General features: G+C 43.4%; 2 protein-coding genes and 3 long non-coding RNA genes across 6 annotated transcripts in view; 2 read left to right on the plus strand and 3 right to left on the minus strand.

The window, feature by feature from the left end:
- The window catches only part of LOC119128059, a 33,683-nt gene extending 17,553 nt beyond the window's left edge, over positions 1–16,130 (minus strand). The window contains exon 1 of the long non-coding RNA XR_005098931.1: positions 15,789–16,130. This is a non-coding gene — a long non-coding RNA (uncharacterized LOC119128059). The remainder of the gene's footprint in view (positions 1–15,788) is intronic.
- The window catches only part of LOC119128056, a 128,622-nt gene that overhangs the window by 73,216 nt on the left and 32,522 nt on the right, over positions 1–22,884 (minus strand). The window lies entirely within an intron of this gene.
- Positions 6,996–11,177, minus strand: zic6 (zic family member 6). Its single transcript, XM_037260107.1, has 2 exons — positions 9,470–11,177; positions 6,996–7,830 (listed from the first exon to the last, which is right to left on the minus strand). The coding sequence occupies exons 1-2, from the start codon at positions 10,389–10,391 to the stop codon at positions 7,253–7,255; spliced, it is 1,500 nt and encodes a 499-aa protein (XP_037116002.1). The 5' UTR covers positions 10,392–11,177; the 3' UTR covers positions 6,996–7,252.
- On the plus strand, positions 7,826–9,405 carry LOC119128058. The gene is made up of 2 exons (XR_005098930.1): positions 7,826–8,192; positions 8,915–9,405. It is a non-coding gene; the product is annotated as an uncharacterized LOC119128058 (long non-coding RNA).
- Positions 16,939–21,421, plus strand: zic3 (zic family member 3 heterotaxy 1 (odd-paired homolog, Drosophila)). The gene is made up of 4 exons (XM_037260108.1): positions 16,939–17,126; positions 17,247–18,252; positions 18,626–18,789; positions 18,938–21,421. The coding sequence occupies exons 2-4, from the start codon at positions 17,256–17,258 to the stop codon at positions 19,118–19,120; spliced, it is 1,344 nt and encodes a 447-aa protein (XP_037116003.1). The 5' UTR covers positions 16,939–17,126; positions 17,247–17,255; the 3' UTR covers positions 19,121–21,421.

Below are 22,884 nucleotides of genomic sequence, written 5' to 3' on the forward strand. Positions count from 1 at the left end.
TATGGGTCAGTGGGATTTCTCCGTGAGTGGATGTGGGGAAAAAAGACGGACTACAAGAAACTGGGCCGATTGCTGACAACAGATCTGAAGGAACTGAGCAAGTTATATGAAAATTATTTGGGCAGAGCTTTAATTAACGCCGCCGCTTTTAACTGATTGAAAGGGAGCCCGTGTCCACGCTGACGCTGGTGAGAGGATGGCAGGCCTCATTATTTTGCCCGACTCCTTGATTGTCTAAATAGGCTTCATCGTATAAATAAAAGCACGAGTGACTTGAAATGTTCAAAGGGAAAATTTATTTGGGAACGTTGAAAAATGATCAAAGCGAGTCGTCTCTCGTAACCTCGGCGGTCCGCGAGGGCCCGATACACGGGGACTTCAATCCTTACACACTGGGTTTCATTTTTAACTCCGACAAGCAAACAGCTACTCCACCCTCAACATCTGTCTCTGTCTCTCTCTCGGGGGAGCACAACAGAAACGTATTAACCTCCTCACGGCTCAGGCTGCCCACAAATGACTGCGGTTATTAGCGACGGGGGGGGGGAAAAAAAAGCAGCAGTTGTTCAGAAGATATGATCAAATGCAATATAATTACACAACATTAGATACACCTGCATAATCTAATGGAATCTCATACCGGAGCGTAACCAAAATTGAGCCATTAGAAAGATAATTCACACTTTTATTGAGTAATTTTTCCAATTTTTCATATATATTTATATATATATATAATTATTATCATGGCCCTCGGTCTAACTAAGCTCATGTCTTAATGTACACACCTCATAAAACATGTAATTTGCTGCATCTGCAGTCTTGTAAATTGTACTTGGCATTATTCATGGCACTTGCAGTGCAGTAGATTAGGTTCAGTGCATCATATAAATCTGTGAAGATACTGTGAATAATGTGTATAATCAACTCAAAAATACGAGCGACACAACAACTACAAAATCTAACCTTTCACCATTAAACCCACAAAGACATAAGATAGAGACGTTATCATCTCAGTTCCAAAATGTTACCGTTATTCAAGAATAGGGCATCTGCTCAAGCAATGAGTGACCACCGATTGTAGTATGATTCGCGAATCAGAACCTTTGGAGGTAGCAAGTAGCTTAAGTGTTTTTAAGTCACTAGCCAACAAGCCCGTGTCTAGCTGGTTCGGTCCCATGAAGTGTAAAAGCAGGATTCGATTTTATATTTAAGATCAACCCCTTTTAACACACCTCAGACCACAGGATAGTTGTATAAAGTAATCTTACAAAACGCTATGTTATTTGTCATCCTTGATCAGGAAAGGACAAAAAGCAGATTATGCATGAAGCAGGTCTAAGGCACATTGCGTATGTGCAAGTCATAAGTAAGTCTCGACTTTTAAGTTTTAAGCAAGTCCCCAGCTACTATTCAAATCCCCTCCAAATTTCAAGCTAGTTGAGTCATTACTTGGGTTAAGCAAGTCATAAGTCATAAAATGGACTGAAAATACAGCTCAGCATTGAAGTGTAAGCGATGGAATTACTCGTTCGCACCTACGTGCAGCAAAAAATCCATCACCTGGGTTCCTCAAAGCAGCTAATTACTCTCTCACACTCCCCCCTTGCGTTCCCTTTAGCTGTCGGCTTGCGCTAAAACTATTTGCATCAATAGTTCTTTAACTTGAGACGAATCCTAAAGACACAGCAGTCTGCCCGGCTTATACCATCAATGACAATAGGTTAGCGTGAATTTCTCCCCCATTAAAGTCCCTTTGTGGCAGTGCCATGCTCTTTAGGGACAACACCACATTTGTCCTCTTCATTAATGTCACTTCCCTAAAGCAACACATCATCACAGTGTAAAGCTTGGTCAAACTGTAATTGAAAAGGCCCAAGGGGAATTCCTAAGGTTTTGTACCATGGGAAGAGTAAGGGTCGGGGGGGATACCCCGCCCCCACTCTCACCCTTGCCACTCTACATCTATCAATGTTGAGTTGGACCCTTGGGGGTCTCTGGGAAATAACACATAGAGAATCATGTCAGGTAGACCCAAATCCGGTGTTGCGGCGAGTTTGATGCGAACACGCTCGGCGAATGGAGCGACTTCAAGAGGGGCCGCGATCAGAAACAGAATCCTTCCTTCAGATGTGGACTTCACAGGCTTGATTACACAGCCGCCTTGCCATGCATACTGCAACAGATAAAATTAAACACTCGCGATTACACACCGCTTTGAAAGCTCCTGGATCATGATCAGTACCTTCCTTTTTCTTCCTCCTTTTTTTTCCCAAGTCGAACCTCAAACAAGAGAGATTTGATAAAGTGTGCAAAAAAAAAAGTATCTTGCAACTAAACCGTCGCTTAATGAAACGTGATAGTTTTGAGAACGCAAAGACAACAGGACCTCTTTGCAATGTACTTTTTTTTGTCAAATCGGAGACGTCGACGTGCTCCTTAGGTGTGACGATCAAAGCGCCTGACATCCTCGAACAAATGCTTTAAAAAAAGGATTCAGTAAAATGTGAATAATTAAGCAGCGGCATTAAATTGTCTCAGAAGTGTTGAGCGGAAACCTTGAGGATAGAAAAGTGAGTTTTTACTCGAGAGGACATTGAGCTTCAAGAAAGGGGGGAGGGGCCTTGGGTTGTGGTCATTCACTCACTATGTTTTCCAACAAGATTATCCGCCAACAAATACTAGTAAGGTCGTTCCAGGTGACTTGTTTATTCAAGACGCGACTTCATCGTGGAGTCGCTGAGCCGGAGCTCATAAGAGAGCAGATTTCCCGGAAAGTGTGCCTCATCACCTACTGCCAAGAAGTGGGTGAAGTCGGGCAAAGAAGGAATGATGACGAAGGAGGGGAAGAAAGGGAAAGAAAAAGGGAGTCTTTTCATGAACCGGCCACAGGGGTAAACTGCAATGCTTCAAAAAGACAAACATGCATTAGATATGAGGGGCGGGGCCTTTGCCTGGGAGTCCAACGCTCATTGGCTGCTGGGTTTTTTGGGAGAAGACGCTCGTTGAAGGGGCTTCGAGTACACCTCCATACAGAGGCGTGCTGGGATTTTTGTCATTTTCACGGCGAAAATTGATGGCCGTGTAAACTTCATCCCCGCTGGTTGGCTTTCTTTCCTCACAGTCAAAGGGAACCTAAATATGTCACAACAAACTGTGTGAGCTATCTTTCTTCTCTTAGTGGTCTCAACAATTTGAATGAGAACATTTGCTGGTGAGTGACACAGCAGCATGGAGCAAACTTGACATGAGATCAACAACTAGCCAAATCGTTTATAATCGTTCGCTACAGAAAACTCTGATGATGGTATGGCGGGCGATTACAGTTAGCTTGTTTGGCAACAACATTGAGGTTGCAAACTTTAATATATGTGTGGCTAGTGAAGGCCTTGCTGGCTCCAACCGTCCCCGCTACTCCGTTAGATAATGCAATTCTACCGTTCACTGTGTGACAGACATGAAGCAGATTACCTTCGAAAAAGAACAGCCGGTGAGAGCTCTGCGCTCGTCGTCCTTTTATTCCAGTCTTTAAGAGATTATTAACAGCTTTATAATTATTTTACAGCAGAATCTTGATGATACATTGTGCATGGCTCTCAAAACCTGTGACTAAAATGCATTAAAAAAAAATGTACAGGAAGCTTCATGCGATGAATGGAAACGGATTAGATCCAAGACAAAAGAAGGGAAAAAGAAGGGGCGAGCACAGGGGGGGAGTAAAAGACGAAGCAGGTTGGAAGCGCACCAATGGCTTGACCTGAGGATGTTGGGGGGGTCTGCATACATGCAATCAAAAAGACAGTCAGCTTGGCCATTACCACCACTTAAAGTCAACGCTAAGGATAGTACCTTCGCAAGCCGGCACCAAGCGAGCCCTGCAAAACCCCGGAGACGCCGCCCACTGCGCCCAGCGTACGTTACGCAAAACGTCATGCGCCGTTATGATGATGCAGAAAATCCTGCTGTGACGAATGGGTCCACCAGCCCTCCTCCCCCGACGCTCAGCTGGGGCTCAAACACGCCGCGGGTAGGAAGAAGCGAAGCCTGAATCAAAAATGGGTTTATTTACATTAGCTTGACGTAAAGCCCAAAATGGCTGCCTGTTGCTAGGCAGAGCACGCCCGTAGAAAGATGGCGGGCTCAAACCAAAGTGGCAAACCCGCAGAGCGTAGATCACGCCTGCTGGGAAGAAGGGCGTGGTCCGCTTTGCTGACTTTGGGAAACCCACGCGGCCGGCTTGTGTAAACGAAATGTTTCATACGGTCATGGAGCTTTATAAGCGCGAGCATGACGACGGAATATCCTAAACACGGAGCGAGGTAGGATTTATTCTCGAATATTCTGACAAACAGTCAACATATGGAGAAGCCCTCTCAGCAAACAAGCACAGTAATAAACATATTGCTAGCCATAATAACATAATTGCCCGAGTTTTAACTTGTATATATATATTTTTTTGAGAATACGGATGTGCTTGCCAAATCTGTGTTTTTCCTTCATGTGTGTGCAGATTGCAAAGGTTGAATGGAGCCAACTGGGCAGCTTGTCTGTTGAATTTTTTTTTCTTTGTTTCCAAGGTAAATGTGCTCACAATATATTTCTGGTAATATCACTGCATCAAAACAGAGCATTCATACTTTTTTGCGAAGGCATAATTTTGGGGCGAACAAAAATAACTTCTACTGTATCTCGTTATGAAAGGAGGACCCAATAAAGCGACCAAGCACATTTTTCATGTGTGTCAATTTTGAGACAAGACTAATTAACTTTCAATATTCATTCTAAGCTACATAAAAGAGCTCCCAAAAAGGTCCCTGTGGATGTTGTTCCCAAAAGCATCACGCTGCTCAGCTCTCAGCCAATCAGACTGCAGAAACAATCCCATCACACCTTTTAGAAAGAAACATATTGGTTGAACCGTATAAGTTTACTGTGGTGTAGTCAGAAGATTTAATGGAGATTCTTGAATGAAAACTAGAAAACTAACCCAACATACTTTTCCACTTGTCACTCAACAGAATGCTTGAATAATTTCAGGCCACTGTCTGCAAATGCTTCAAAGATATGATAAAATTTGATCACTTTTGACCTGCCATCTTTTTGATGCGGGGCCATATAATGACACGGACGTCATCGGCGTGTTTCATGGCATAAGAAAAAAAATGCTGACATACGGGCAGGTACAAAGTTTGGCTGCTGGCAATTGACCTCTTTCATCAAATGTGTGGCCTGTGCGACCGACACAAACACAGCCGCAGACACACTGACACACCTGGAAATGTCACATCAGCTCAATGAACTTGCTCTTTCTTTTAAGTTATAGAATTTAACCCACGATGCTCCATTTTGAAATAATGGGTCAAAGATGTGGTATTTATGTTATTGTAATAATCATACTTTTTTTTTGACTCGTTCTAACATTTTTATTCAATGGCTTTTGACTCAGCATTTGTTTCAAGTTTCATAGGTATTTTTAGTAATAATGGATTAATCATTTCAACCATCTTGGTTATTGTATGACAAATTTTTACTCCATGTATTTATTAGTGCTTGTGCTGTATAAATATAAATAAAATTGAGTTGAGAATATTCTGTATCATCCTGTCAGATTTCCACACTGTGGAAGTGACAAAAAAAGAAGCAGAAGTTGAAACATTTGTTATTTTAGATTTAAAAAGAGCAATCGAGACAATGAAGAGCTCAAAGGTTGTTTGTGTGTGGGCGGTTACCAAGTGATCAACTGCAACCAAAATCTGTCAGCTACACAAGACAAAGTAATTTTAAAAAGTGTGTACATTGAACATGAATGGATGAGTGTGCATGTGTCCATTTATTAAAAAAATCAATAATTAATTGTCTCGTGGCTGATGGTGGTGGTGATGTCACTACAACATGGCCTCTAATTAAAGGCAAATCTTGACACCCACGTCGCGGCAAACCAACAACAGAGACCGACGCAAGAAATTCATCATAATTTTTTTTCCCCACACTCAATTGTGAGCATCCCACGGGAGATAAATACCGAAATAAATGAAAGAAGTTGACCACAACTGCATATCTGATCCAACTGAATATATAGACACTTTAATAAAATCTAGAATACATAGTTAATTATACAACAGGCTTATGTACAGTAGAGTACAGTAACAGTGAATGCTAATTAAGACAGCTTTTTATGGGATATTGCTCAAGTGGATACTCACGTTGCACACAAATGTGGAAATGTACATTTAACACATATGAGAGTGAAAGCACGTGTGCGGAATGCACAATATAGTGAACTACTGAGCCTCACGCTATTACAGCGCTTTAGGCCTATACGGCAAATAGACGCTGTTATATACATAAAAAAAAAAAAAAAGATCTTTCAGATATAGCGATAATTAATGTTTCCGACATCTGGTTTATACATTCAAAGATCCCCCGCACTGGAAGGGTTTACATTCAAGGATATAAAGGCAGAAGTAGGTTTCATGATTTAAAAAAAAAAAAAAAAAAGCCCACAAATAAAGATGTACACGATGTAAAAAAACAAAAAAAACAAATATATATATATATCACCCACTGTGGGAGTGGGCGTGTCAAAGCAAACAAAAAAGGTGGGGAGTGGGGGGGGGCTTATTAGAACACTGTTCACAACTTCTCACTAAATATGTAACACGACAAGCACAAAAAGGTACACGTAGTGCTCGAGCTGAGAAACACTCACCGGACACTTCATTAGGTACACCTGCACAGTCTGACAGCTCAAGTACAAGAAGTGGTTCAATAATACTAAATAAGGAAGAAAAAAAATGTAGGCGCTTCAGCATTTCTATTTTGCATTGCTGGTTCGATACAGCACGGCTGGGCTTCATTATGGCTTCGATATAGCACCCATGATTGTAAACGATAAAGCACCAGATAAAATCACTAAGAAGTGTAGGTGGGAAGAAAATGTTGCTCCCCGAAGCCAAACAACCACATTTGGGTAGTACGTAAAACCTTTTTTTTTTTTTAAGTGAGTAGTAATGAGATGCATTTGCTTTATGTGAGAGAGTTGAACTCAACAAAAAAATGAAAAAGCAGGATTTGCACAAAATGTGAAGGGGCCACATCTGGCCCACGGACCTTGAATTTCACAACTGTGGTCTGAATGATTGTGACCACTTTTCATATCTATTTTATATATAAGTGAAAGCTCATCAACTAACTTATTAAATATCATTTTGCAGGTGTACCTAGTGAAATGTCCACTGATAGTCAGACATACTAGTTAGGAGTCCACACCACTGTGACATGTGTACCACCCGTTGACGAAACCTTTCTGGAAATGTGGGGCCGATGGGAAAGTCCTGCAGGAAGGGCTCTGGTGCTGGTAAGCGTGGGCGGCCTGGTACTGGGCGGACTGGGTTCTGGGGCCACCGAGACTGCTGGTAGTGCTGGTACTATAGGAGCCTCTCTGGAGCAACAAGGCGTCCAGCAGGGGCTGCGACCTGTTGTCGAATCCGAGGGGGAGACGTGACCTCGAGTCGTCCGGACTCCCGGGGGACAAGGAGGTCACGTCGTGGATGGGGCTGAGCAACTGGGACTCGGACTCGCCGGGATGCGAGTCGGCGGAAGCGGCCGAAGCAGAAGCGGCGGCGGTGGTGATGCCGCTTTGGGCCTCCTTACTGCAGTGCAGTTTCATGTGCTTGCGCAGAGAGCTCGGGTGCGTGTAGCACTTGTCGCAGCCCCTCACTTTGCACATATACGGCTTGTCGCTGGAGTGAACGTGCGAGTGCTTCTTGCGGTCACTGCTGTTGGCGAACCTTCGATTGCACCCGTCGAATTCGCATTTGAAAGGCTTTTCACCTAGACGTGCACATGGAGAGAAAGGGAGGGGGGTGAGGTTAGGCCGGGGAGGGCGAGGTAGGTAATCATGATTGGACTTCCTTCCTCGTGTTAATAGGGCAGAAATATTTTGAGCTCTTAGCTGTTGTTGTTCAATGAATGAAGATATCTACACTCAAACGTGATCATCTTTGCAAAGACAGCTATGTTGGGAACGAGCAGGTGTACCTAACAATTTGGCCGATGTGTGCAGCTTATCCTCATGTTACCTTTCACTTACTCACTGTATTTTCCTTTTTTGTATTTTATATTTCAGTCTTGTCACATCCAAGCATCCCCCACAAGATGCTCGCAACAAGTGATGGAGTGACTTTCACTTAAATGTAGGTCAAGTTGCATTGGTGCGTTTGCCTCGCAGTTGCCAGGGAGAATTATTGCAATGTGGGTTTTCTTTCTTATTATTATTTTTGTTCTTCCTTCCTTCCTTGCTTGTAGCCATTACACTGCACACATGGGCCAGATAATCATAAATACACATTCGGTTTCATAGACGCTTGTAAGTGAATGACTTTTATTGTAATCATAAAAAAATGAGACAGTGAATGCAGTTTCCGGATATAAGCATCACAGCATGGGGCAAGTCGTTAATTCCTGCTTTCATTAGGCTCACCATTTACACTGGAAGTACGATGGCATATTTGTTTTACCAACTTGCTTCTTTCATTATCATTATTATTATTATTATTATTATTATTATTATTATTTTATGAGGATTATCATTATGATTATATTATGATTGTTATTATTATATTATGATTGGTGTTATTATTATGATTGTTATGATTATTATGATTATTATTATCATTATTGATATTATTATTGGTGATGGTTTTGTTGTGTTGCCTATATTCATTGCAGTGTGTGATTTCACACACACGTTGACTTAACTTTTATTAAAAACGAACATTTTAAAAAAAAATGACACGTTATTGAAAATTAGGGGAGTAAAAGTGTCTACAGTGTCTAATTAGTTGGAAACAAGAAAAATATAATCGACAATCAGGTGTAAACATATTAATTAATATGAATTCATTTTCCTCTATAGGCCTCTGTTTTGTCTGGTTTCCCACACTGCCAAGATGTCTCCCACACTGATGTGCACGGGAGGGTGGGGATGGTCCCTGGGAGGCACACGCATCACGCGCGTAACGGCCACGTCACGAGCTCTCCGGTGTCCCGGGATTTATTTAATAATTTTACTTGAATGAAGTGGGAGCGGCCCCCGTGCAGTGCAGCCTACATATACAGCGGTGGCTTCCCCACTGCTTCACTCATTCTTGTATCTCGCCTATAAGGTGCGAGAATTATAATAGCCGACATATTGCATTTTAATAATGATAATAATAATAATGGTAATGATAATAATCATCATCATCATAATAACGAGAATCAATAATAAACATTTGGGTCACCACGCTGTCCACGCTATAAACATTTATGCTGCACAAGGGGCCATAAAAAGTGCAGCTATAAATGCTTTTGCCATCTACTGACTTTACAGCTTCATAAAAGAATAAATGAGCAGTTTGCAACCTATGGAGAGTCATACACCAAAGTTTGTTTTCAAAATTCCACATTGTGTGAATGTGTTCCAACGAACCTGTGTGCGTCCTCTTGTGGATTTTGAGGTTTTCCGATCTGGCGAAGACTTTCTCGCAGCCGTGAAAGGGACACGGGAAGGGCTTCTCCCCTGTGTGGACTCTGACGTGGTTGACCAGCTTGTATTTGGCTTTGAAGGGCTTCCTATCTCGGGCGCACCTCTCCCACCAGCACACGTACTCGGCCTGTTCTGCTCCGCCGACGTGCTCCACGGTCACATGGCTGACCAGCTCGTACAGGGTCCCGAAGGCTCTGGAGCACGGCGCCGCCTTGCCACCGGGCCCGTCGGACGCGCTCCACTTGCACACCAGCTCGCTCTTGACTTTAGCGCACCTGCGGAGCGTGTCGCCTCCTCCAGCTCGGTGCACGAAGGGCTTGTAAAGTCCCAGGAGCTGAGTGACAAGCTGCTGACCGCCCCCCTTGGGACTTACGGCGCCCCCGTACGGGTGGCTCCTGCTGAGGAGGTCCCCAGGTAGACCCACCATCATCTGACCGGGCTCGCCGCCGGAGGCCTGCTCCTGGTAGCTGGCGAAGAACGCGCCTGTTCTGGCGTCCCTGCAGCCAGCGAAGTCGCGGTAGCGCGCCTGCATGCCGCCATGCTGGTTCCCCCGGGACGATGCCAGCTGGTCGGTGCCCGGTGGCATGCCGCCTCCGATGACAAAGCCCCTGGGGCCGCTGTGCTCTATGTAGCCCGGGTCAGCAAAGTGGGGGCGCGAGTGGTCAACGAATGCACTGGACCTCGTCTCGGGGTAGTCTCGCAAAGAGTGCGAGGGGCAGAGTTTTAAGGAAGTGCCAGTGGGGAGTCCCGTGCGCTCCCCTGCCAAAGGCAGCGCCATGCTGGGTTCGCCGCTCCTCTCCCCCGGGTTGAGAGGGCAGCCAGTGAACCGCGCCAGGCTTGTCATGTTTGGGTGTAGAGTTTGCATGCGGCGAATTTGGGAAATATTCTTTTGAAGAAAAAAAAAAAAAAAAGAAAAGAAAAACACACACACACAAAACGCGGGACAGGACGTTTCAAAATGTCTGCTCCCAGATTGCTATTTATCATCTGCATGTGAAATTGTTGGCCGTGAACTTCGCTGCAGCTGAAAGACGCACCAGAGTGCTCAAAGTTGCCGCGAGTCCCATCCCGCCTCACTTTTCTTTTGCCCTCTTGATTTGTGGCAATAACCGTGGTAGTAAAAGTGCCCCCGCAAACAGGCCACGGTGCAAAATATAAAAGCACAGCAGGCACAGCGGCTTTTTTAAATAGAAGCTTTGGGATTGGCTGGAATCTGCCGTGATTGACAGCCACTGGGGTCTGTTTTAAGGAGGGGGGGGTGCACAACGCGGGCGCTCGCTGCACGACACCCTTTTCAAATCGAGCAGAGAAAATGCTTTGAAAAGTGCCAGCAATACTCCCAAATATTGCTCGGGGCGCTTTTCTTGGCCCACCAAGACAAACCGGCAGTGCACAAGAAGAAAAACGTTCATCACCTGCAAAGTCCGATGATTAAATATGACTGCAGCAAAATACAAGACAATTGCGGTGCCACGTCCGAGTTATTTCTTTTTTTTTTAATTCCTCTGGAAATATTAACACACCCAAATAAAGAAGAAAAAAAAAAAAAAGAAGGGGGCGGGGGAAAGTCACCGTGTGTCCAGAACGATTACTGTCCAAATTCCGTTTGGAATTCCAGATTTTCAAAACATGGAAAGTTGTGTAAATATCAGCGAGTTGAATGGTTTCCGCACTCACGTTTGTTTTTACAGAACTGCAAAAACTATGTCAAATATGCAAAATATTTCTCTTTAATGCAACATGTTTGAGCTCTTTGGTGCGCAATTATTAAACTAATTAATAATCATGTAAGGTGCGACTAGGTTCAGCAGCTACGTCATGTAAAAATGCAAATGAGCACACGTGACAAACTAAGTTTCTATTACAATGGCACAAAAATTATATTTATATGCACAGATTTTTTTTAGATATTGATTTGAACTATAAAAATGACTTCCTCCATTCCATAGCAGGTGGAGTTGACATATTTATGGTAAATGCTAATCCTTTATGTGACGTCACCTGCAGAGGTTCCTCGAAAGTGACAAAGCAAAAGTCACAAGCAGGCCACAAAATGTGACAGAAGTGATTGGAATGGACCACGAGTGTTAGTCAACCTTTGACCCCGTGTATTTCCGAAAATGAGTCGAGGTTGAAGGTCATTAAAGGGCAATAAAGCTAAAAATTTCAATCGAACTTTCATTGGGTTTAAATAGGCTGGACAGAACATAAATAACACTAAATAAACAAAACACTGTTCACCTTTTAGCCATGAATCCTGTAAAAAATAAATTGATAAAAATTAAATGTATTTCTTAGGATGTTTAATAGCATGAATAGCCTTATTGTTTAAACAGCCAGAAAGGTGAATATTAAAACTACAGAAATATAATCCTATATACTTTACAGTTTCATTTTGGTTTTTTTATTTCTTTAAAGACAAATTGTGTGATTTTCATTTTTTTTGTGTTAGAACAATGCTAGTTTCTCCATAATTGGGTGACGGGCCACATCTACGTATATTGTGATTTGTACACCGTAAATATGATTCTCACCTATTGTATGTTTAACGGTGTCACATCCTAAGAGAAAAAAAATCAATTTTGGAGCACTAACACCAATTAGCAGATGACTAAGACACACGCACCAGTGTTTTTGTATTATGTCATGAAAACACACAATTTCTTTTTGCAATATATAAATGTCGTCTAATTCATGGGTGGGGTCATTTTTTATATATATATAGTAAGGACCACATTAAATTTCTGAAAAAGACAATCAATCGAACAAATTAACAAAAGATTGAATTTTATGGGCAATCGTCGTCTAAATAGTTCCAGGCTTTTTAAACACCTCCTCAGGTTTTATTTTTGTTTAAAATTGCATGACGGCCAGGTCAAATGCTCTCATGGGCCGTATGTGGCCCATGGGTTGCAGGTTCTCACCCCTTCTCTAATGGACCAAAGTATAATATGCATCCATTTTCTATACTAGAAATCATTTTCAGCCAATTTGTTCTCAACCTACACGTGCTTGTGTCTGACATGTTATTATTGTGCCTTCATGCATGTAAGTATTCCAGTGTGTGTGTGTGTGTGTGCGTGTGTGTGTGCGTGTGTAATGTTAACTATCCCCTTGCAAAGAGATGCCTCAAGTAAGGAGCTAAATGTCTCATTCCACCCCATCAGTGATTGTTGAACTTTTTTTTTTTACAAGTACTGCCAAAAAAATATTTACTTTAGCTCTCCAAGCAATACAGTCATAAAAATACACTGAAGTAGTGTAGTCGGCCTACATGCTCATGATAAAACTAAAAAGTATATTTAATACTCCTGCAACCTTATGCACAGTTTGAACATGAACCCTGCACTTGAATATTGTTAGTCTAATACCTTAATTACCTACGTCATGTTCTTTTTAAATTTTTAAGTGTTTGCTAGAAATTATGTTTTTGCTATATGTCTGTGTATAGATTTGCAGTTATCCAGCTCATGGTAATCCACAAAGGTTGAATCAGGACAACTGGGCTATTCGGGTTGCAATTCATGATTATTATAATAAATCGATGAATATGTAGATTATTAGTTCGGGAAATCGAATTAAATAGACATTTTTTTATTTTCTTCCCTAAATTGAAAAAACAGGAAATTATTTCAAATTTATTGAAAAATTGCTTAAACATTAAGTGATATTCTAGGTACTGGTCTAATTTGAAACATTTGTCGGAAAACTGTCAAAATGTTGATTATTATTTTCTAAATTAAAAGAAGGTGTTTACAAGTGTCTAGTTTTGAATAAACAGAAAAATAATGGATTTACCTTTATGGAGGACTGCAAAAGTCAGCCAATATTATTAATTCTGTGAATTTGGAGAACAGGTGAACAAGAGTTCTGCATGATTAATCAAATCCCCAAAACGTCATTGCCCGTAAAATAAACGTTTGAAAACAAACACTTCTTAAAGTTCGACTGCAAATGTATCGAAGATTAAAGTTAAATACAGCTGAACTGCACTTGGCGTGTAGTGGAAGCCCGCGTGCCACACTTTGCGCATCCCTGCACTTCATTGAATGTAAACACCGTAAAGCAGTCAGTCAAGGAGACCCCATGGAGTGTATGACGACAGCTGTGCGCACATGATAGCATGACTCCTGGACAAGTGTGCTAGCATGTATGCAGTGCACAGGCAGTGACAAAGCACATCATGATGCATGCATGGCATACTCCGGTTAAAAAAAAAAAAAGTCCTCATGACGAGCCAGTGCAAGTGTCATTGTCTCTGCACAGCAAACCTGACTCATCAGTCTGCCCTTACAAAAATTAGCTAAGGATGTAAACAGGCTTCATGTATTCTAAGTGACAACCCATGCTGTAAAAAATTGTGAATTTGGCCAAAGCACTACGAGCCCGGGGGGAGGCGGGGGGGGATAAGACAGGATGCAAATGGTGCATGTTAATTACTGTACGGGGAATTCAAGTGAGCCGAAATGGCATCATAATTTTGTTGGGATATTGTCGGAAATCTGGCATGCTTTGAAAGAACGTGAAAAAGACAACAATTCTGTTTTCAATATACGGATGGGAACACAGGCTGGGAGTGAGATTAGGCAGCACTACAAGATAGCATGCATACATTCGACCCAACAATGCAAATAACAGAACATTGCATTCGTTCAGGAATATACTGTACATGGAGTGTCTGCATTGAGATGAATACAAACAGCATGATGCACAGTAACTCACTGAGCTCTTCATTATGGGAAGAGAGCCAATATCAATAAAAAAGACATTGATACTCACTGCTACCATCACTGTCAGATAGGTAGAAATATTCAACTATTTGAATATGTATTATGAAGATACCTTACTGCATGCACGCACACACACACACACAAACACACACACACACACACACACACACACACGCACACACACACACGTATATATACATACATATATAATGTATCTATTTTTTAATTACATTATATACATATATTATAATTACAAGTCCTTTATGCAGCTTCCACAATCAGCCAAGCAGTTTGGTCACGATATGACATAAGAAACACAAAGTTTGCTACCTCAGTTAATTATTTGTCAAGAAAAAAAGAAAAATAATTTCCATGTATCTACTTCCCTTAATGAATCCATTAAGGTCTACTGCAACCGCAATACAAAACGTGGCTTTACCATTGAATTCCAGCAGCATGCATGCATGGTTGGATGGGCCTGCCTGTCCTCTCACGTCAGGTGTGCTCTAAATTATTGCACCACTGCAATATTGTCATAGTTTATTATGGCGCGCATGCTCAATGGGAAGCAGATTATGTTATAACCAATGAGGCCCCCCCACAAACGGCTCGTCTATGAGGTAATCCCAAACTAAGATAACAAAATAATCAAATTACACACAGTACACGCATGGTAAGAATGTTATATAATATTACACATGATATAATTAGTACACTTGATGCATGCTGAAATTATGGGGAAGTCTTTTATTCTGGGAAAAGGAATTAAAATATTAAGGGGAAGAAATGGACAGGAAATCAATTAACTGAAAAGAGTCAAAATGTCAGAGAATCTACATATTGATATCGCTATATTAAGTTCCACCTTTGTTTTTTTGAGTTCTGAAAAACGTCTAAACACCCTAAATGACCACATTTTAACTTTCATTCTCAAGGGGACAATAATCACAATTTTAACAAATCTTGAGTCTTGAATCTGGCACCAGTTTCTTTCCCTCCGTCACTCCTAAAAACTACTTTTGTCCTCACAACATTTCTTTACCCTGCAAGCACGAGCAAGCGTGGCCTCGTGAACGCGCACAGCCAACAAGGCTATAAAATGTGGAGAGACGAGGAAATTAATTTAAACAGTTTGTCCGTCACTCGTCAAGGGTTCAAAAAAGGTCGCCGTAAATCTCGCGCGGCGAACACAACATGTGTGCACGTGCACGCGCGTGAGCGTTCATGAGGAAGCAAATGAGTACGTATAAGTCTGCGTACGCGCGTGCGTGCAAGTGCGTGTTTGTGTGTGTGTTTGTGTGTGCATGGCTCTTGTCCTGTTTTGTGCTCCTTTGCATTTTGGGGCTAAAAAGCTGCTAAGTGCCAACTTGTCGCATAAAAACAACCCCGAACGATGTATGCTCACACACGCCCAAACTAATGTAGGAAAACAAGATCTCACATAATGCCCCGCCCTCAAGACTAAACAACTATACTGTACATCTATCATGCACGCTGCCTTCACTGACATGTAGAAAAGTCAGACAACTCACCTCTCCAGTATGTACTGTGTAAGAGGGGTGTAGGGAAAAGTTGTGGAGAGTGGAAGGATGGATGATGATGGGATGAGGGCACGACGAGAAATGAAGGTGCTGATTTGAAAGACTTTTTGGGGGGAGGTTTGTAAAGAGCGAGCTCCCTTAAAAAATAAAGAATGTGAGGAGTTCCTTCCTGGGACAGATTGTGGGTGTATGTGGGTGTGGGGGGTTGCGGATGGGGGGGGGCATGTGAAAGGCTCGCCGGTTAAAAAGCGCCGCTTGAAGCACTCAGTGCGTCTCTGAACTTGATCAGATTGTATGTGTCCCGCAGAGAGTCTGCTAGTATCCCTCTGAAACACGCTCAATGCTGCACCCCCTTTCTTCCTTTTTTTTTGGGCTAAGCCCCCCTAAATAAAATCGCAGGATATTACAATTGCTGCCATCCTCTCTGTCTGTCTTTCCCCCCCCCCCCCCACCTACACACACACACACACACACACACACACACACACACACACCACACACACACACACACACACACACACACACACACACACACACACACACACACACCACACACACACACACACACACACACACACACACGCCTCCCTCCCTTCAGTCCCCCCCCTCAGTCTTTACACCCTATATGGAGATTCTCTGAAAAAAAAAACCACCAACCCCCACTCCCAAAACCTCTTAAAATGCCACAATCTGGATTCGTGCCAGAAACATCGAGTTTTATGATAGATGACATCAAATTAGTAAAGTAGAAATATATATATATATAGATATATAGATAGATATAAACATTACTTTTTATTCATATCACTATCCAACAATTGTTCTGTAAATGTTTAATATGTCTCAATAAAATCTTGTAAAAAAAGAAAAAGTAAAATGAAAAAAAAAAAGTCATTCATGTCTCGGTCGGTCTAAGTTGGGTCCGGGCTGCGCGTTCCTCGGGCTGCGCGCTCGGAGCTGCAAAGGCTCGTATTTACCTGCAAAATAACGCCGACGAGAGCCAATCAAAATGAGGCGGCAGAGACGAGCTGCCGTCTTCAATAGGCAACGCTGCCAATCACTGGAAATCCGGCCAATTAGCAGCCTGGCTGTGGGTCACGTGTGAGGCGGGGAGTCAACCCGCGATTGGCTGTCGTAGCACTGCCTCCCGAGTTCATTTATGTTCTGAGAGTGAGTGATTGACTTTATCAGTCCAAGGACATCATCCGGCTGGAAAGGGGGGGAGTGTGATCCTGGTTCTCACGGAGCGCGCTCGACGGGAGTTTTGCACGTTCCTCCAAACTCTTGAGAAGGATTCGTCCCCGTTTTTAGAGTGCTCATTTTTGGGGGGTTCGTGATATTTAATTATTATTTTCTGTGCGGCAAATCTCGGCGCGGCGCTTGCAGCTTGCGCGCTCCGCTAAACTGGATTTTATATTTCTTTCCTGCTAATTTTTTTTTTTGCCCCAGTCATAGCTCATGACTATGCTTCTCGATAGCGGTCCGCAATTCGCGTCGCTAGGAGTGGGCGGCTTCGGGGCACCAAGGCACCACGACATCAGCAACAGGGACGCGAGCCTTGGACTCAACCCGTTCAGCGAGTCCTCCCACTCGGCAGCGTTCAAAATCAGCCCCGTGGGCCACGAAATCACCTCCGCTCAGACATCAGCTTTCACCCCGCAAGCCGGTGGCTATGCGGCGGCGCTGGGACACGCGCACGGCGGCCAGGTGGGCTCGTACGGCGGGGGGGCGTTCAACTCCACGCGGGACTTTCTCTTTCGGAACCGCAGCGTGGGAGAGTCGGCCGCGCAGAGCGCGCAGCACGGGCTGTTTGCAGCCTCGACCGGGAGCCTCCATGGGCCGCCGGGCATCGCGGACAACCCAGGACATCTGCTCTTCCCCGGACTCCACGAGCAAGGGGTGAGCCACTCGTCGCCGAGTGGACACGTCGTCAACAGCCAGATGCATCTGGGCTTGCGCGGGGACATCTTCGGACGAGCCGACCCTTACCGGCCGGTGGCCAGTCCGCGCGCGGACCCGTACGGCGCGGCGGCGCAGCTGCACAACTACAACCACCCCATCAACATGAACATGGGCATGAACGTGCCCAGCCACCACGGTCCGGGGGCATTCTTCCGCTACATGCGGCAGCCCATCAAGCAAGAACTGTCGTGCAAGTGGATAGACGAGCACCAGATGAACAGACCCAAAAAGACGTGCGACAGGACGTTCAGCACCATGCACGAAATGGTCACGCACGTTTCCATGGAGCACGTCGGCGGGCCCGAGCAGAGCAACCACATCTGCTTCTGGGAGGACTGCCCTCGGGAGGGAAAGTCTTTTAAGGCCAAGTACAAACTCGTCAACCACATCCGAGTGCACACGGGCGAGAAACCTTTCCCGTGCCCCTTCCCGGGTTGTGGGAAAATCTTCGCTCGCTCGGAGAACTTAAAAATCCACAAAAGAACGCACACGGGTAAGGCCAAATAAACAACGCAAGGTGTGTGTTTGTGCTAAGTTGTGCTCGTTGGGAGCGTGTGTTAAATCAAGTGTTAAGGTCCACTCTTCTGAGCGCACAGTTGGAGTGGAGTTGCAAACTGTTGCTCCACTGTTTACTAAAGTGAGAGTAGACGCGATGAATAAATAAAAGCATGACAGAAGCAGCGCTTAGCCCAGTTGTGAAGCCAAAAAATGTAGGGTACGCTGTTATATAATAATACTGCTCACACACTGCTCGCGCGTGACCGTGCGTGCGCGTGTGTGTAAGTGTGCGCTCAGGCGTGTGTGCGCGCGCGCGCGCGGCCGTCTACTGTGTGTATATATGACATGCGTGCGCCTTCCCCCGCCAGGTGAGAAGCCGTTCAAGTGCGAATTCGACGGCTGTGACCGACGCTTCGCCAACAGCAGCGACCGGAAGAAGCACATGCACGTGCATACGTCAGACAAGCCGTACATCTGCAAAGTGTGTGACAAGTCCTATACGCACCCCAGCTCTCTCAGGAAACACATGAAGGTAATTAACGTCTTCATTAGACCCATCAGCAGTGGCACACGCACGCACGCACGCACGAACGCAAAGAAGCGCTTCTTAAATAGCCCACTCCCTTTTTTATGTTTGGTTCAATTTTTTGAATTCTTGGTTTCTTCCCTCTCCACGAAAGGTCCACGAGTCCCAAGGGTCCGAATCGTCCCCGGCAGCAAGCTCCGGATACGAATCATCCACACCCCCGGTTCTGGGCTCAGCCTCCAGCGAAGACCCGACAAAAACGCCCCCGTCAGCCGTGCAAAACACATCCGGACACAGCGAGGGGCTGGCGCCGAATTTTAACGAATGGTACGTTTGAGGGCGAGAAGAAGCAAGAGGCCGAACTTCGACAATGTGGATTTTAAAAACAACTGAGACGTTTCCTGATTACACACACACACACACACACACACACACACACACACACACACACACACACGTTCACACAGACACACGCGCAAGCACGCGCGCGCGCACGAACATAACGGGACATGCAGAAGCAAGCAAGAGGGCCACGTCCGAGCTCAGGATTACTCAAGTTGGACTTTTTATTCCGCAGTTTGGAGGGATTCAAATGAAAATGAATGGAAAAGAGAATCCGCAGATTACATCATTGTGTTGTTTTTGTTTCTCTTTTCAGTTGAAAAAAAAAACATTTCAGGATTTAAAAATGATTTATTTTTCATTTTATGTATTTTCTGAAAATTTTATTTAAAAATAAAAAGAATAAAAAAAGGGAGGATTACTTCACTCTGTTTTATATTATAAAAAGGGTGGCAGACAGCAACTGTTATGTCGCCCCTTCAATTGATTGTTGGAACTTCAGTCTTAAGAAAACGTGCCAAAGTCTTTTTTGTCATGAACTTGAACACAGTTTAAAAGATTACAAAACGAAAAAAAAAATCCTAAATAAATATTATACTCGTGAATGTATTTCCTTGTTTGATGGGGTCAAATCTGTTGTCATCGTCCGTTTTTTCGGGTGGAGAAAAAAAATGTGGTATTAGGTTACGATTGTTGCCGTTAAATATAATAACGTTGCCTTTTGTTAATATGCCGTTGTAAATACATATCCATGATGCCATATTTATCGATTTGTAATTTAATTATGGGTATAAGTTCTGGGGGGAAAATGATATTTATGGAAATGTTTTTTTTTTCTAACAACTGTACAGTTTGGGCTCAGCTTCACAATTACAACAAAAAAGCTCCAACATGGCGATTGTATCCTTTTGTCTTTTCCTTTCTGATATTTTGATTTTTTTTTTTAACCAGTAGGCCTACACGTGTCTTATTTGCATCGAATAATAAATAGTCTATATGGATGGATAATATGGATTTGTCTATATATGATGCAAAATATTTCCCATATTTTCTTTATGAGACCATTGACATGTACATGTGTGACCTTGGAGGAGGGAGTTAAGCTGAGAAGCTATAAAACGCTTGTGTGGTAATCTTTATTTGGGGGTGGGCATGGAATTCAAACTTTGCTTTTGTATATTTTACTTTTATAGAATCAGACATAGATGTCAAATCTGTAGCATTCAAACAAACAAAAAAAACAGCCTATTGCACACTTTGTATTATAGACAAGTGTGTGCGGATTTCCAAATCAAGGTGACAGAATTTTAAAATTGGGTGTTGAGACACGCCAATAATGGCTTTTTTTTTTTTTTTAAAGAATAGTTCCAGCAGTGTCTTTGTGCAAGTATGTTTTTAAATGTGTGCATCGGCAACAATGGAACTGTCACAAGAAAGAAAAGAATAATAATATTAATAATAATAAAACGTTTTTGTCTGTCAGCCTGCATTGTTTTAAACGTAATTCTTCTATGGAAACTAAAGCGTGTTCTCTGTTGTGGTGTTTGCATATAGAGCAGTTTGATGATGCCTGTTTTTTTTTTTTTATGTGTGAGTAACTTGTCAAGATGGCATTTTTTGTGTTGGAAAAACAAATCTAGTGGAAGGAATTGTAGATCTATGAGGGACTTTTATTTTTTTTGTTTGGGGGTTTCAAAAAGAGTTACAGCATTGCATTGTAACCTATTCTCAAGAATTAAATATTATGCAGACACAAAGTATATTGTGAGAACAATTTCAGACCACCAGCACTAACTTTGAAAATAAAATGTACAAAAAGAAAATCGGTACCTCGTGACAGTGATATATGAAATACGTTTATTTAATTAAATAATTTAAGGAGTATATGTTTTATATGCTATTTTCTATACCTTAATTTAAAATAGAACTACTTTTTCTTATGCTTGGCCCTCATTCACATAGCAAATATTGTCTTTATAAACAAACAAAAACACACGTACACACAAAAGCGAGAATGTGATGTAACACTTTCTGGGAGACAGGGGTCAAATTCTGAAGATGAGGAAGAGAAAAAAATGTTTTTAGTCATGAAACGTGTCACTGTGCCACACTGAGGCAAATGTTACAAGAGCAGGCCCACGTCAATGCCTTAGCCTGAATCAGCTACAGACCATCAGGCAAAATGCGCTCCCTTGTTTCTAAAGGCTACTGTGTATTGCTTTCTTTTAAGAAAACAAATGTGATTTTTTTTCTTCTTTTTTTGGACTGGAATAAAAGCAAAGCATTCTGCAAACGAGCCTTCCAAATGATTTTTTTTCCCGTTCATATATGATTAGAAGCATGTTTGTGTGCTTGCTGGGAGTCAGACTGCAAGGAGTCACTTGAACTTGACACCAAGGGAGGCGCCATCTTAGTGTCTTGGCTTGTGTGCGTGCAGTCATCCTGACGTGACTTGACAGACGGTTCATTTCACGTCCAAGTTGCGCACGCGTGAAAACTTTTTTAGTTTTTTACGAGAATTTCTTTTGACTTGGAAAATGAGACGTCAGGTTAGCAACTGCGCGGAAAGGCGGGCAAGTGAGGACACCGTGTGACAGTCAAATGAAGTGTGTGTTGCCAAAAGTCTCCCACCACACGCACCCAAACGGGTTTCCTCATTTACTCGCTGCGAAATAAGAAATAAAGGAACACGTGCTGATGGGTTTGAAATCAGCAGAGCTTTTTTTCTTTCTTTTTTACTTACAAAATGAGATGCATCAACACCAGCATTTGGAGACTGATTCCCATTTTTCTCCCCACTTTTGCGCAAGCGCGATTATTCCTTTGATTTCTTTCCTCTCAGCCCCCTTTCTCCCCCTCCTCCCTCCCTCCCTCCCTACGTCCCCCCTCCTTCCATCCCTCCACGCTCGGCTCGTCTCGTCGCACATTTTAAGTTCCTCCTCTCAGACACAGTGACGTCAAATAAGACAGACCCGACTTGCAGAGCGAGAGAGGGGGAGAAAAAAAGCCGCGAGAATGGATGGATGCGTTTACGCACGCGTCAAGGTTGCGTTTGTTTACGCTTTTTACACGCTGCTTGTCATTCCGCGGGATTGGTGACTGCACTCTGACCTGCATTATCATCGCAGACAAATCCGAGCGTAAAGATGCCATTAATGCGTGTTAATTTGAGAGTAATTCCGCTAAGGAAAACAAACACTTGAGCGTTCATCTGTCAACACGCGTGTAGTAAATGATGATATAAATAGACAAGAAAGTGGAGCAGGACGCTCAGTCCAAGAAAGCAGAGAGAGAGAGTGAGAGAGTGAGAGGGACAGGAAAAACAGAGACGCGCTCGCGCGCACACATAAAATGCTTGAACTTGTGGTTGATTCTCAATAATGGATTAGCAAGCAGTGCGTAGAGACGAAACCAACAATGCTGCCGCATGCATGTGCCGTCTGTCTGTCCTTCCTTGCAAGGATTTTGCGTGTGCGTGTGAGCGTGGGGGGGGGGGGGGGGGGGGGGGCAACCGTGGGATGATGGCAGCTGGCTCTTGGAACCTCCATCCGGGGGAGAAAGGCAGTGAGTGGCGGTCTGCGACTGACTTATACCGGCTGAAGTTTGATATCGGATTGATTGGACAAAATCAAATACATTAAAAAAAAAAGCACCCCCCTCCAAAACATACTCCTACGCCTTCGACCGCTTCCCCCCCCCCCCCCCTCCTCCTCCTCCCAGTGAAGAGTATTTGCTGGCTAAGCAGAAGAGGAGCGCGCT

The sequence above is a fragment of the Syngnathus acus genome, chromosome 10 (genome assembly GCF_901709675.1).
Source record: "Syngnathus acus chromosome 10, fSynAcu1.2, whole genome shotgun sequence".
Classification (NCBI taxonomy): domain Eukaryota; kingdom Metazoa; phylum Chordata; class Actinopteri; order Syngnathiformes; family Syngnathidae; genus Syngnathus; species Syngnathus acus.